General features: G+C 40.5%; 1 protein-coding gene across 4 annotated transcripts in view; it reads left to right on the top strand.

Annotated features, from left to right (window-relative positions):
* Nucleotides 1-15,445, top strand: part of LOC8039969 (putative phospholipase B-like 2) — a 70,294-nt gene extending 54,849 nt beyond the window's left edge. For all 4 annotated transcript variants that reach the window (XM_040213550.3, XM_040502120.2, XM_040213553.3 and 1 more), the window contains 4 exons: nt 33-104; nt 3,231-3,383; nt 5,911-6,070; nt 15,071-15,445. In XM_040213550.3, the coding sequence (XP_040069484.1) occupies nt 33-104; nt 3,231-3,383; nt 5,911-6,070; nt 15,071-15,262 (577 nt within the window). In that variant the 3' untranslated portion in view covers nt 15,263-15,445. The remainder of the gene's footprint in view (nt 1-32; nt 105-3,230; nt 3,384-5,910; nt 6,071-15,070) is intronic.
* The last annotated feature ends 695 nt before the right edge of the window (nt 15,446-16,140 follow it).

The raw sequence follows: 16,140 nt of genomic DNA, 5'->3' as shown, positions 1-16,140 counted from the left end.
CGATATAATCCCACCTGTACTATTTTTTTCAGAAATATCACGAAGGCTAAAGATGTGAGCGAATATCTTCAAAATAAAAAGTACTGGGGAAGCTACAATGTCGCGTGAGTACATTTTCATCGTCGATATCGATATTGGCGTGTGTCAGAGAGTCATGAGAGCCTAAAGTTAACTTTAGGCTCTCTAAGTTATCAAGTTCGTATGGCTGTGAATTTTTTTTAATCGTTGTGGTGTCGGGCGAGGCCGCCCGATAACACAAATGTTAATGTAGAGGTATTTTATAGACCGCCAAATTCTGATTCTCCTAGTAAAAACACCCTACACAAACTGGTTTCTAGCGTTTCAGATGCGTGTGGGTTGCTCGGAGGTGATTTTACTCTTCCAGACGTAACATAGAGTGAGGAAGGTCGTGCATGGTAGAACAGTGACTCCACTGAATGTAGATATTAAGTCCGTGATTCACAGTTTCGGTTCCCCTAACATGTCCTTGCACCTACGCGTGGATCGAACATACTTGGCGCGTTCTTGTGGAGTCATCCTGACATCGTTAAACGTATCTAGGTCATACCTGGTATAAGCGATTATGATGCTGTAATCACGGCTCTTGTTTTTATAAAAATTCGCAAAAAGTTGAGTACAAATAGTAGGACATGTGATGATTCCCCAAACCTCCAAGGTGATACCCTCATAATTTCCCCTTCCGTACAAACATGCCCTTCCTTTCTTTGAATGTGTCACTGAAAAGATAGGGTTCCATCATGCGTGGGTGCTTTCTAAGCATCTAGTAATGCGGCTGACAGAAAAGTACATTCCGAGTATTGAGCCACCTAAAGTAAAAAAACAAAAAAAAAAACATGAATAAGTAGTACTGTGCTACGCTTGATAAAAAGACGAAAACGTGCATACGTCCGGTGGAAAACTAAAAAGTAATAGTCAATCCTCACAAAGCTTAAAGAACTAACAGTGAAGTATCAAGTAACCATAAACAAATCAAAACGAGATTATCTCCAGCGGCTCGAAGATGGAATGAAATGCAACAATAAGCAGGTCTGGAAGTTTACGAAGCGCTGTGGAGGTGATCAGTTTGGGATGCCTGACATATTGGTAAATAATGAGCTGATCACTAATTACTCTGAAAAATCACGTGTCTTTAAAGAGCATTTTCAGTCAGTGTTTTTGCCACGGGGAATTACAACGCCCCAAAACATTTTTAGTTAACTAGAATGATATGCGTCCTGACGTATATCATCCTTAGAAGAAGCGAAAGCGATTGGTCATAATCAGATATCACCTAGTGCACAAAAGACGCTGTGCAGACGCGGTTGCCCCATATCTTTTTATAATATTAAATAAATCGTTGCTTGAGGCGGCATCACCATACTCCTCAAAAGTAGATTAGGTGATCCCAGTGCACAGAAAGGGAGCCAAGAATAATGTTACGAACGAATTAGAGACCAATTTCCTTAGCATCCATCTGTTGCAAATGGCTCGAACACAGCATATATAGCCAGATAATGCAGCATCTAAGTCTTTACATTTTTTGTTTCTGCAATCTCAACACGGGTTAGGAAAGGTTTCTTTGCGCACTACACAACTGACCGAGATTTATCACGATCTTGTGTCTATCGATAGGGGCAGCAGGTTTAATGTGTATTTTCTGACTTCAGAAAAGCGTTTGGGACTGTATCGCACTCGTTTATACTTAAAAGCTTAGAAAGTCTAAAATGGACACTACTGTCCAAATGGATATATCTTATTTGTCCTCGCGTAAACAATGTGTTGTTTTTAATAGTGAAACGTCCACTTTGTTGAAGTTACCCCTGGCGTAAAACAAAGGTCGGTTTTAAGGCCAATAGTGTTCCTAATATTTATCAATGATATTCGTATTGATGTTACGCCCCAAATAAAATTGTTTGCCGATGATTGTGGCGTTTACACATGTAAAAAATGAGGAGGGTTCTGGACAGCTGCAGGCTTATCTACATAAAGTTGACACTTTTGCAGTAAATAGAAAATGCAGCTCAAAGTAAAAAAAATGTGTTCATGTCAGTTTCACTTGTAAGAAAAAAAAAATAATGCAAACTAAGTACTATCTGAACGATGAGCTGGTAGCGAATGAGAATAAAGTAAAATATGGTGGAATCGCCTCATCATCTGACTGCACGTGGAGTGCGCGGATTGATGGTGTAACAGCGAGGACGGGTCGCGCACTTGGCTTTGTTTAACGAAACCTGAAACACGCCACGCAGAAAACAAGACTCGCACCCCTCACCTATGTGCTCCCAATTGTAGACTATGCCTGCACTGTGTGGGACACTGCTGAGAATAATCATGCTGAAGGCCTAGAAAAAATGCAGATCCGCGCAACTCCCTTTGTCCTGGACCAGAATGACCGTTCCGCAAGCGTCACTAATATGAAGCAATCACTATGTTGGTGTTCACTAGAGCTTCGAAAAAAAAAAGCGTTTAAAATTATTTTATAGTATTTATCCTAACACGACTGGTATTATTTGATCACCTTACATTTTAAGCCGTAACTACTTTACTCAACGAAAATATAATTAACGCAAAATACGTGAGCATAAGACCAGGACTGAGCTGTGCGAAAATTCTTATTTTCTCAGGATTGTCAGAGACTGGAACGCATTGGATAAAACAGCAGTGTGTGCTGCAAATGCAGAAACATTTTGTGCACTTATGTTTGCCCCCTGCAATAATGCCCTAACATGCCATGCACCGCAGGAGCTTTATGAATAAAGAATACAAAATATTGCAGCACACCAACACATAATGAAGCATGTTGTAGGGCGCAAAAATACTGACACAAGAAAGAAGACACACAAAGGCGCCTTTGCGTGTATTCTTCCTTGTGTGCGATGTTTTTTGCGCCTTCCACCTTTCTGAAAAACGTTCACCAAATAGACCAACAACAAGTTATACTACTAACACCATTCCCTCAGGTAGCATATTAAAATATCTTCATCGCTCTTTTAGATTAATTCGGCACGCTGTTTGTTTTAGACGATGAGTGTAAGAAAATATTAACTTAACTGGCCAGAGGGAAGCCCGAAATCATCTAGAAAAATATATCTTTATGTAACTAAATATAATTTTTATTTATTTAATATTACCCTTTTTATTTCATATTGACTCAAATGCCTGTGTCGCCAACGGTTGTCTCCTCTCGAAGTTTATCTTTACGTGCCTCATCACCCTCTTTAACATTTCAGCTTCTTTCCTGCCATCTTTAATATCAGCGGTCAACCAGACATGGTCAAGAAATACGGAAATTATTACAGCTATGACATGTCTCCTAGGGCGCAAATATTTAGGAGGGAGCAGAGCAAAGTCGAAGATGTTGACACCATGTCAGGCCTCATGAGGTAAGCTTTTTGGCGCCTGTCTGAATCATCTAAACAATCCAGCTCAAACGTTTTATTGCATCTGTCTTAGAATGGCTTCAACTAGTCGACAGCAATTTATATTTGTAAAATGTGCAACCCCATGGTAGCTTTGAACTTCATTTCTGATAGTATATTTCTGGAATAGCACGCAGAAGTCCGGTTACTAAAAGAAACTGTATAATCAATTTCATCTACTCCGGGCACTTCGACATGCTGTCAAAGCCGTGATTACACCATATCAAACCGTTGAAGCTGGGGAATCGCGTTGTATATGTTTAGTTTGAACAAAATAACTAGTTGCATCAATCATGTTTCCTCTCTGAAAGTTCTCTAATATCATTCTCACCAGAAACCTCCACGAAAACAAGGATTAAATTGCGAAGGAAGAATATTTTAGCCTTTCTATTTATGTAAAGTGTCGTGACTGGATATAGTTTCATTTATACCCTTAATAGCCGTTTCGTGAAATGTTAAAGTCTTCAATATTATAAATTCTGAACGTTTAGTTTTCCAATATCGAGTTGAAGCGAGCAATAATGACAGCACTCCAGCAGGCAACGCATACAAATTTCGAGGTTCAATTCAGGTTTGTGTTGTATGTTGCGAAAAGTAAAAGAAAACATATTTTGACAGACGTGACACCTGCTCACTAGCGAAAGGACTTCTGACGAAGGCCGTTCAAAATATTGCTGCTTTTCTCCTCTTTAAAAAATAGACCAAGTCCTAATACTTCTGAGTATTTTCTTTCTTACTGCGTGCATGTTGTGTACCGATCAAGTAGGATAACTTGCTGCATCCTGTCGACGTCATACCGTTCGGCTAGCATGTCATCTTCTGTAGTGGAGACGCCTTGGTGTAAAATGTGCTTAATTGTAATTCGAACAGATTTATTAGAACAAATCCATTAAAGATACCCTAATTTGCTGTATGCAGGTGAGTTATACAACCAGAAGGATATAATATAGGGGGATAATCATAATGGTTAGTCTAGTAATCATGAAAAAATGTTGGGTAACTTTTTAAAGTAGTTAAAAACATGAATGTTTTTATGAAACTTCGAAGCGTCATCGAAAGTCTCTAAATCAGTTAGTTTTAGATTGACTCAAAGCACGGGGCTAGCGCGGGGGTACGCTAGCATTACCACTCCTGCAAAAGGTGCAAGGCTAGATGTACGAAGACGTGGAGGGTGTTCTTAACATCCGCGTTTTCGAACAGCTATAATTCCTTCAATTGCACGAGGGATAACTTGAGCGCACCTCCTAAAACCAACTAATTTACTGTTTTTCTAGCTTGCTCCGCCAAGGTTTTAATTGGAACACTCTGTTGTTTTCAAATAATTAAAAAGGAACTTAAGAAGTTGTAGCCAATTATCCAACTTATTCAAACAATTACCCTTCAATAATATGTCAACCTTGCCTTATAACTCACCTGAACAGACCAATAGGTGCCTTTGCAGGATTTCTCTCGTTATTAAATATCTTGGAATGAAAAGCAAACATATTAGTGTTATACTTTGGGATAGTAGATACCTGCTCGATAAACTCTGGGAAACCCTTGTCTTCAGTAGTGTTCAGCGAGTAGCCTCAACATAATTTTTCAAGGATGTACTTCATGGATGGAATATGCTTCGAAAAAGCAACACATCTCGCCCGGCGATGTTCGCTCTGGGTGTGGCGTGAGACTAGTCACCATTTGTTTGTGCACGAAACAAACGTGCCAGCTACGGTGGCTCGATCCTTCTTGGCCGGATATTCGCCCCACACAGCCCAACCTTTACTTTGTTCCCTTCTGCAGCCTCGAATATAGCGGTTCTATCTCAAGCGATCGCAAAACATTCCTGCTTCACTTTGTCCTCGAGTAATGTTTTACTTATAGTTTGGAGATCATCGCCGCTGACTAAGCAAAACATAAAAACTTTAAATTGAGCGAGGAGTTTCGAATTTTGCAATTGGTCTTCCATAGATTAGGTGATTCTTCTCAACGGTGTACACTGCGCGCCAAACCTATAGGGAACACGCGAACTGCGTCTCATATCACGAGAGGGCTATCCTGGCGGCATCATTTAAACTTCTTTGTGCCGTTGGGCTGAAAGAAACAGCCCGAGAAGGAAAGGCTGCTCGCTCAAGGTAGAAATCGAAGCTAGACTACACATAAGGCATATTTAGCAGTCGCATACGCATTGCAGTGCGAAGGTGTGTCAAAAAGCGTAGATTGCCCGGCAAGCAAATTTGATGTTTTTTCGCTGGTCCAGCAGTGATTTCGACCTTGAGCGAGCCGCTTCCCTTACTCGAGCTCTTCCATTAAACGCGATATCATGGAGGAGTTCTTCGGGAGCCGCCATGACAATGCACCCATGAAATAGGACATGCACAGCTCGCGTGTTCCGTAAAACTTTGGTAAGCATTGCACACATTCACATTATTTCCTCCTTGTAATGCGTCGAAATAACAAATTTGGTGGCAATCTGACGTTGGCCACATCGCCCCTTCGCGTTTTTGTTCCCAAGGTACAATAACTACACGCACGATCCGGCGTCAAGATGCAACTGCACGCCGCCGTACAACCCCGTCTACGCCATTGCTTCCCGTTACGACCTCTTGGACACAAAAGGCAGCTACGACGTGCCAAGGATGTTTCGCAGAGCAGTCGGAGCTATAGACATGAAGGTGAGTGTCATTTCCAAATATATGATCGGTGGATAATGGTTCTACATACGCCATGAGAATTGTACCATTTTGAAGAGTCACTGAACCTTTAAAAGCACGAAGTGTCATGTCACAAACTATCACCCCCCACAAGAAAAAAAAGATATATTGTGCAATTATGCCGTCGCGAGAGTCGTTTTGATTAAGAAACATTCTGAAGTATGCTTTTCTTATGGTGTCCGAATCTCAAACTAGGAGCATGTTTTAGGATTGCTTTTAGCTCAAAATGCTTCTCGCGATGATAATATTGCGCTCATTTTTGTTAAGATTCGGAAAATGTTTATTTTGTTACATGTGTGCAGACTTGTGCGTAACCCGTCACAAGTAACGAAATTACCTGTGTCCGTTACATTTATCAAAAATTGTGTATGGGAAAATATATATTTTACAAAATAATTGTAAAGTAATTTATTTACATATATAGGTAAGGAAATGATTGTAATCCGTTACATTTTCGTTTTCCTTCATGGAGAAAAAAGCGGTAATTTTGAACACCGAACACAAACCGTTTTTAAAGTACTATATATATATATATATATATATATATATATATATATATATATATATATATATTATAAGATGACCTCTACCGAATTCACATTGTCACCTGCACTTACAAAACGCGGGACCTAGCAGTATTCATACGCTCAAACCCTATCTTCGCGTTGGCTACTACCGCAGTTATTTTTTTTTTTGTGCCTCGTATATTGCAAGTTGCAGCTTGCTCGCCCACAAGAGAGGGGGGAGCGCACTGATATAAAGTACAGGGCTCTCGGTGCAAACAATACAAGGGAAACTCCCATGGTCAAAATGTTTATTTCTGAAAAAGATAACTGTCGAGGTGCACCAGAGTTCGTATAGAGGACCTCTGCGCGCCTGTTATATTTGGCTATTTGAAATACTTCCGTTTATTGATTTTAGGCGGTTTTTCACCCATTTTTCTGGGAGCTCCAGTTTCCCACATCTCTATAACCGTTTCCTGCATCAGCTTTTTATGATGTACATAAAAATTGTGCTGTTTTTTGTTGTTGTTTTTCTACAATATTACGGCACGTGGTCGGTACAATGCGTATTTTGCCCATGTACATCTTACGGTGCTTTTGGTTTCCTTAAACCACTTAATCTAAAAGAAAGATAGCTGACGTCAGCTTTTTCAGTGCTTTAGCAACAATGCTAAATAATAGATACCCTACTTCACTGTCGATGGCTGTTGCAGGGGAGGGACCCTGCGCTACCGTTGCCTCACCTGATATTTTGCTAAAGAACACTGAGCTGTGGTACGGCGTACGGCCGACCTGAGCTACATATGTTTTGAACTGCATATTGACATTCCATTTTAAAACGTTAGCTTTATAGGGTCAACGACACTCAAGGTCATGTACTCTAATAGTTGTAACGCCCGTGGCTGGGCTCAAGGTCGCGTAATCAACGCCACGTAAGTGCCTGTCACGTAAGCTCGTAAACGTCACTAGATGAAGATCACGTGACCTGAAGTCCTTGACGTCGTCGTCGACAACGTTCTAGAAATTGTCATTGAAGTCGTCCTAGAGGTCGTTCCAGACGTCGCAAGTGCAGTGGTCTTAGAATTTATCCTACAGGTCGTCCTAGAGTTCGACCTTGACGTCTTCTTAGACGCTGTCCTTTACGTCGCCTTCGATGTGTCCATGGCATATTACAACCATTTTATAACCATACCATTTCCTTTCCCTATTGTTTTTCCCTAACGAAGTTCCTTTAAAGCTACAGCATTTCATCGCGTTTGGTCGAGTAAACGTGCCTGTAATAGTTTGTTTACCCTAGTATGTAAATCAGATGTAAAGCTGCCAGAGTAGCGGATTACTTTTTGAAGCAATGGGCACTTACACTTATGGAAGAATAATTTTAGCAGTAATTAGTAACAATTTAGCCTTGGGTAATTGTAATGTAAATCCTTATTTTTTTAGTAACGCGTACAAGCCCCCTAGAAATATTTTTCAGCAGTTCTGTTTATTTAAAGCGCGTTTTTATGTCCCGTTTTAGTCTAGCTCTTCAAATTTTGCCATCCTCGTTAACCAAATTTGCATTAGGTTTAACCTGGTCATTTTCCACTGGGTGGTTTTGTTTGGTGTTATTATTTTGTTTTGTATGCTGCAGATCCTCTGCAATAGACGTCGCCGCTTACACTCTCGTTCGGAGGGTTGATACTCCTACGAACGGTTTGTTTGTACTTTTGTTTCCTCTTACAGTTTCCTGCAATTTTATTACGCGCCTATTCGTGCACCTTGTATGGGTTTTTGTTAGAAACATCAAAGTCTAAGATTGTTGGAGCATAAACAAACGGTTACTATAGCAATTTTATTAAAACATGCATTAATTTCTTTTTTTCGCTGCGAAAGAATTTTTTTTACCAAGGAGTACAGTTTTGATAACGCCCAGTTTTTTTAATTTTAAATGTCAAAATAACCAAGTGAGCGTATTTTTCAGTCAAAATCAATATCGGAATGTTTCCACAGACGCGTTATAAGGGTAGTACCATAGTTATTACGAGATTATGTAAACAATATATGTCAAATTTTCTAAATTGTTATTTTCAAAAGATTTACCAAGCGCATTAGAAACAAACACACATACATTATAGATCATGCGACATTTATGATAACCACGACACCGAACGGGCTACCTAAGTTCGTCAGTGGGCAAGGTGGCAGTACCCCGTCAATGATAAAAAGCACGCACGTCTCCTTTGCTATACAGGTTGGTCCTGCGTATCCCACTGAGAACTATCGTAGCAATGATCCGTTTCTTGTCCTGCTGCCTTGCCCGCAAGGATGTAAACAGTTGTTGATGGAATGTGTGAATGATTTCGTAAACTTATTCGAACTTTGTAGTGACGTTGAATCGAACCCTGGCCGATCTGATAGGGAACTAATTTTACAGCTTATTACAAGTCAAAACGAAATTACATAAGGTATACAGGAGGTTAAAATTGCCCAGACAAGCATGGAACAGAAATGTCGTCGTCTTAAGATCGTCTATAGACATTTGCATTAACTCTGAGAACATTTAAAGAGTTAAGAAAGAAGATGCACAGGTGCGAGGAACATGCTTTTTAGTTGGAAAAGCGCGGTTCCTTTTTGCAAAGTAAAATACATTACTTAAAAATCTGAGGCCGTAGAAACAACCTTATTGTTCTTGGCTTGGAAGAACTGCAAGGTGAATCTGCAGATAGCCAGCATGACAAACTGATTATTGGTCTGCTTTGATAGGCTTGGAATTTCGATAGCGGGAATTAAACGTTGACCTAGATTAGGTAGAAAGGTTGCCGATAAGACACGGCCTGTCACCTTGAAGCTTATTGATTATCGAGAAAAGTTATACATATTGAAAAACTCCCGCAGACTGAAGGGTTCGAAAATATGTTTGACGGAAAACTTTTTGCTTGCGGTTCATGGAATTCGTAAGCATCTATGGGACAGTACTGCTGTAAACCGAGTAAATAAAGAAAACGTGAATATGATCTACAATAAGGCAGTAGTAAACGGAAAGGTGCATACATGGGTTGTGTCAACTGCTAGAATAGTTGAGCAAGATAATGCAATCAACGTTTCATATCGTGACCCTAGACCGAGGGTTCTCGGAATTATATATGTCAACTGTCGGAGTGTAGTAAATAAGATGCTACAACTTGAGCATCTAGTTTTATTATATTGACGAAAAATTGTAGTTTTCACTGAAACGCAGTTGAAGGACAATAATTTTGACAGTGAATTTATCCTGCCGAAGTATAACATTTTTCGTAAAGACAGATTCATGAGGAGGGGGTGCTGGAACCCTCTATGACAAAGATATTAAGCTTTTGAGAACGGATGAGATTCCTGATGTGGAGGCAATTATTCGTACAGCATATTTTCATAACAATTTGTATATCTTTGGGGCGGTGTATAGGCTTCCAAGTTCCCCACTCTCGATACCAGAGAACATTAAAGATTACTTAACACAGCATGTACAGTTGAACACAAAAGTCATTTTTTACGGAGATTTTAACTTGCGCAATATTGATTGGCTTCATTTTTCGGCTGGTGCTGTACACACTGTACACAGCAATGAAACTGAAGACATTAACTATACTTTTGATTTTTGCCAAGTCGTAAATGAGTTTACTACAGTACAATGTGGCTCCGAATCAATTTTAGATCTTGTGTTGGTGAATGGCGAAGTTGGAAGTAATCACGAGTGTGAAGTTGATGATCGTACTTAAGACCATATTGCCGTGTTTTTTCTCTCATTACCTAACATAAATATGCCAACAAAATTGAGGGAGTGTAATGTGTTGGATTTTCATCAAGCGGATGACGTTCCCATTATTGACTTGTTGGATCTTGAGTTTGATCAATTTCATGACTTTTCGTTCTCTGATGGTTGTAATGCCAATTCAATGTGGTATTATGTTAAAAAACCTTCTTCAGAACTGTATATCACGCTTTGTTCCAAGTAAAACTGAAAAGACTAACCTCCAAAATGCTTGGATATCACGTGACTCGATACACTTGAAGCGTCAACTTAATCGAAGAAGGAAAGCATATCCAAAAATGGTTTCTCTACGACCAAGAGCAAAATATTGAGGCTGTCGGATAAATTAAAAACTGAAATGTATTCAGATAAGTACAAGTATCACAATGGTACACTTAGTCAACTTATTAGAACTCCTCCGGAAAAGTTTTAGAGGCACCTTAATCAGTCCTCCCCTAGCACTAATACGTTTAATTTTGAAGGACTCGTTATCAATGATAATAGTGCGATTGAAGATTCTTTCAATGATCATTCTAGATCTTTTTTTACAAATGATAATGCAAAAGCGCCAAGCTGTATAATGAATGAAAGCCTGCCTAGTATTTCAGATCTAGTTTAGAATGAGAGTGGGATTTTGAATATGTCCCTGAATCTAGACGAAAAGGAGTATATGGGACCCGATCGCTTGCCTAATGCATTTTTAGGCGGTACGCTGAATGGGTATTTATGTTTTTATTTCTTCTTTATTAAAGTATCTTTCTGTGAAGGCACTCTATCTGAGGAATGGAACTCACCTAAAGATATAGCTTTACATAAATTTGGAAATAAGCGCCTCGTCGCCAAATATAGACAAATTTTGCTTACTTGTACATCCTGCAAGGAACTCGAACATATTATTCATACCCATATTTTTTAGTTTCTCGAAAAGAATACAGTTCTATCCCAAAGGCCACATGGTTTCAGGCGTGGCTATTCCACAAACACACAGTTATGGAAATGACACATGATATTGCGTCATCCATAAATAAAGGCGGTCAGATTGACCTTATTTTTTTTGCGAAGGCCTTTGAGAAGCTCTCGCATAGCAAGCTAGCTGCCGAATTGCACGAAATCTTAAGAAATTATCAACTAGTATATTGGGTTCGGGCGTACATTTCTAATAAACAGCAATACGCAGATTTTAGCAGGCTACTTCGGATAGGGTGACTGTTGACTCGGGGGTTTCCAAAGGATCAGTTCTAAGGCCTCTTTTGTTTTGCTATTTATTAAAAAAATTGTGAACCATATTTCTGGAAACTTGAGGTTGTATGCTGACGTTTGTGTGGTTTGTTACGAGGTGAATGGTTCTAGTGATCATTATAAGTCAAATGAAGGTCTAGGTCTGATAATTAAATGGCGTAGCTTTTGGCAAGTGTGCATAAATTATGAACAATGTGTTTTTATGTCTTTTACTCACGAAAATAAGTCCCTTCTGTTTAAATATAACATGGGAAGCCAAAACGTAGTAGTGGGTTCTAGGTAAAAATATCTGCGGATTAGGATTACTAACCACCTCAACTGGAATAAACATATTGATTACGTTACTTCAAATTCCTTTCGTAGGCTCTTCTTTCTTAAAATAACTCTGAAGCTTCATTTGAAGCGAAATTACTAGCGAAATTAAACAGATTTCAAAACAAAGCTGCTAGGTTTATATTTAATACCTGTCGAAGGACATCAGTACACAGTCTTGTCCACAGTCAATGACAAAAAGGAATCGGGCATGCAGATTAAACTTTTAACATCAGATTATTTATTTTAAATTTAATATGAATGACGACATCACTTTTTCACAAGGCTATTATACAAGACAAAAACATAGTTTATCCATAGTTCTACTCATGCCTTGTAATAATTGTTTCAAATTCTCTTATTTTTCACGTACTGTGAAGCTATGGAACGGGCTTCTCCTAGAGACAGGGGAATTGGGATATCTTTATTTGTTTGTCGCGCGCTTAGTATAATTTATTGTGTTTTGCTACTGTGTGGTTGAGGATGTGAGTGCCTGTATAATTGACCTGGTGTGTTAAGTTTCATTATGTTTGTATCCCACCTGCTATGATCTTCATGTGAGTAGCAGCTTTTCTAAATAAAAAAAAAATATTTTCACCGCCGGCGTAACGTTTATTTTTTTTCTGGGAACACCATTCCGGTGACCCAGAAAAAAAATGCTACGCCGTGGTCGAGAATTGTAACGAATATCCGAATGCCTAAATTGCCACACGACATGTGTTCAAGCAATCAAAAGGAGTATAATCACCGATATTTTACGAAGTACGTGGTAACTTCCGAGGAACTAATTAGCGCTTTGCAGCCTAAGGGATTGCGATATTAGTCAATAACAACGAAGCAATGAACATGAACATAATATATTCGACTTTCGCTCCTTAATATTTCAGTAACTATATAAATTCTGCATTGTTTTGATTAAAACGATTCGCAGTAGGGCCATCGAAAATGTTAATATGGTCTGAAGAAGAGTAGCGTACACTGAATGGTTTATGTTGCGGAATATAAGGCGCGTCTGTTTCAGACTTTTCTGCTGACTGTAAAGACATTCAACCGCAGCGAACAGTTGAACGATCTCAATAAATGACGAACTCGTAAATGAATGAGGTCTAAAAAATTGCGATATGCGCAAAAAACCCAAAGTAATGTACCGCTCATAGTCCCTGCGCGCATTGAGCCTTGTTTTGTTTGATTATATTTCAAGCTTTCTCATTTCAGGGAATACTCCTCTATGCCGTGAGTCGCTGTTTCCGCGTGCAGCCGAAAACCGAGCTCGCAGGCCTTCTAAAAAATGTCACCGTCAGCCAAAAGGTGACGAAAAGGCAAACAGCGCACAGTAAACGGGGACTAAAGGAAGTGCAAACAGGACAAGCGCTGACTCTCAACTGAAATTTAATCAGATGAAAACAAAACGAAGAAAACAGCAACCCCGCCCACGTCACATGATACATTCACCACGTGTCCAAAAAAAAAATCTCTTTACTACTCAAGCCCAGTGATATTTGGCTTACGCAGTTCGCGCCTGCTTTGATAATTGCATGCGCCTCTAAAGTTTCTCTATTCACTCTGCCCCTTCCATTGCCAATGATACCAGTCTCACTGAAGATAGGTTTGCACCCACATCCATGACAATGCAATGGAAGATGCCCCCCTACAGCTCCAGTTGAGTTGAGTTGATTTCAGTTGAGAGTCAGCGCTTGTCCTGTTTGCACTTTTTTTAGTCAACGTTTACTGTGCGCTGTTTGCCTTTTCGTCAGTATGAACCAACTAACCGACATCGTCACCCTTATTCAGCCAAAAGGTACACTGACAGGGTATTTACGCTCGCCGAGGGTTTTATTTGAACAAAACCTATAAGAGCCCAACTGCCCAGAAGATTTTTGGCGAGTTGAAATTCGCATTCTTTACGTCCGAAAACCGTCGGTCGAGAATTAGTCCTTTTCAGTCGCGCTCACTCTCTTTTCTATTGTCACGTGGTGTTCAAGCTACGTGTACCAAATATATTTTAAGTCTTGTGTCATCTAAGGCGTACATTCAAATTTAAAAATAGAAAATATTGCGAACATAATTTTTGTAGCCTCCAGAAATCTGCAAATACATTGATTGAAAAAAAACAAAGAAAAAAAAAAACCGTGTTGCAACAATCGCAGGAAGTATATGAACACGTCATTCTCAATATGGAGACGTACCGCGGGCTGGACCACGCGATGGCGGCGCACCACGTACCAACGTTCCAACGGAAGTGGTGCCGCTACTTCGGAACTGGCATTCCTGGTACCGGCCAATCGATCTTCAACACAGAGCATCGAGCGGAAGGGATATAAGTGGGAAACAATCGCACGACGAACGGTGCACGCGACTTCGTTGTCGTCTGCTTCACCAACACCTCCTAGACAGCAAAGCGTGCGCGTTATGTCACATGAAGTCACGTCCGGGGGTCCGGCACAGGTGCTGATTGGACGCGAGGGCCGCGACAGCGTCCGCGTGGGGCTCGTTTCCTATCATAGTCTCACGGGAACGCTGACGCGGCACTCGCATCTAATCAGCACCCGTGCGGGACCCCCGGACGTGACGTCATGTGACGTAACGGGCAGGCTTTAAAGCTGGCTAGTAGGTGTTGGCTGCACACGCCGGAGAAGCGGAGAAAAAAAAACGCGGTTGGGTGCAGCCACGTGACTTCCGGCCTTGAGCTTCCGTGCTCGTGTTTCGGCTTCGGTTCGAGCAGTTGAGTTCTCTTTTTTTGCTTTATAAAAAATATGCGGGACTCTAGTAAAATATTAAGTGGGTAGCCTCCTGACAATATTCATTCGCCTGGCAAAAAAGTGTAAACTAAATTTTTTTGGGGGGGCGGGTGTTAATGACTTTTTAATTTAAGCAGGGCGTGGCGAGTCTGTAACATCTTCTCGCCGCTACGCATGCAATGTCATTGCGACTTTAAGATCTACGAGCTGTTCGGGGACAAAAAACATGTACTGATTGATTGATTGGTTGATTCATTAATTGATTAATTAGCCGATACAAACGTCGAAGAACGAAGCAAGAGCCGTATACATAATCAGCCTCACCTCGCACTTCTTAAGTTGTCAGTGACTCCAGGCACGCAAAACAAACGCACTGGTGACGTTATTTCTTCTCTTATTTCAGCTCACCAACTACGCCATGTTTAAAAGCCTCGAGTTTATTGCCATAAACGGGCCCACGTTCCAACCCGACGGCTCCGTGCTGCCGCCCTTCCAATGGAGCACGAGTGGCTTCCAAGATCTACACGACGGCCATCCGGACAAGTGGATGTTCGGGCCCACGTACCACCGCTGGAATTCCTGCCCGAACCTCTGAGCCCGTGTTTACGGGCTTTGATATTGTGTTTAGCTTTCCGCGCTTGGAATATGAAGAGAAACGAGTAAAATAAGAGACAAAAACAGGGTAATTTCTTTCTATTGGGCACGGGGGTGATGTAAATAAATATTCAGCGGCAATAGGTCAGTATTAATACGTGCAATAAAATTTTGTACGAAAATAGCACATATTGTTGAATATTAATTATTAAATGATACATTACGTATGGTAGCACTTTAAGGGTGCCGTGATTTCGAAGTTAATTTCTTTCAAACTTAGGAGTACTTTCTTCCATTTACATTTTTTCCACATATTTTATTTTTCAATTCAATTTTAGATCTCGGACAAAAAAGATGGGCCTTTATAGGGGTTTAAGTGTAAGAAATTTGAAGGCACGCGTAGCATTTCCTAACGTCCAGAAAATATGCGCGAGTCCCCAATACTTGGAAATTGTCCCGATACCGATAAGAGAAGTGAACCAGATAAGGGGTGTGGTCCCGAAAGAAAATACAAATGACCATTTAAAATGTCCTGCTACAGTCAGCGGTAAGTGCTACGTTGTGGAAAAGCACGTCGAAAAAGATTTGTTTTCAGCCAGTGTGTTGTACAGCGTTCGCAATGGCTTCTTTGCTTGCAGTAGATTTTGTATAATAGTCGTGTGGGAGGAGTTGTGTGCTTTGGTGGAACGACTGGGCGATATGTTGCAAGTGTTAAAAAAAGACACAGTAATGCGGTTTCCTTTTTCTTTTTTTTTTTTTTTTTTTGGGGGGGGGGGGGGGCTGAAACGCTTTTTTAAAACTTTTACCGCCGGCCCATGTCCGCGCCTGCGGCGGAAGTAGCGAACGTATACGTACGCGAACTGTTCTGTAGAAGCGCGG

Source organism: Ixodes scapularis, unplaced genomic scaffold, assembly GCF_016920785.2.
Source record: "Ixodes scapularis isolate PalLabHiFi unplaced genomic scaffold, ASM1692078v2 PGA_scaffold1__304_contigs__length_218370807, whole genome shotgun sequence".
Taxonomy (NCBI): Eukaryota; Metazoa; Arthropoda; class Arachnida; order Ixodida; family Ixodidae; genus Ixodes; species Ixodes scapularis.
This window is presented reverse-complemented; position numbering and strand designations above follow the sequence as displayed.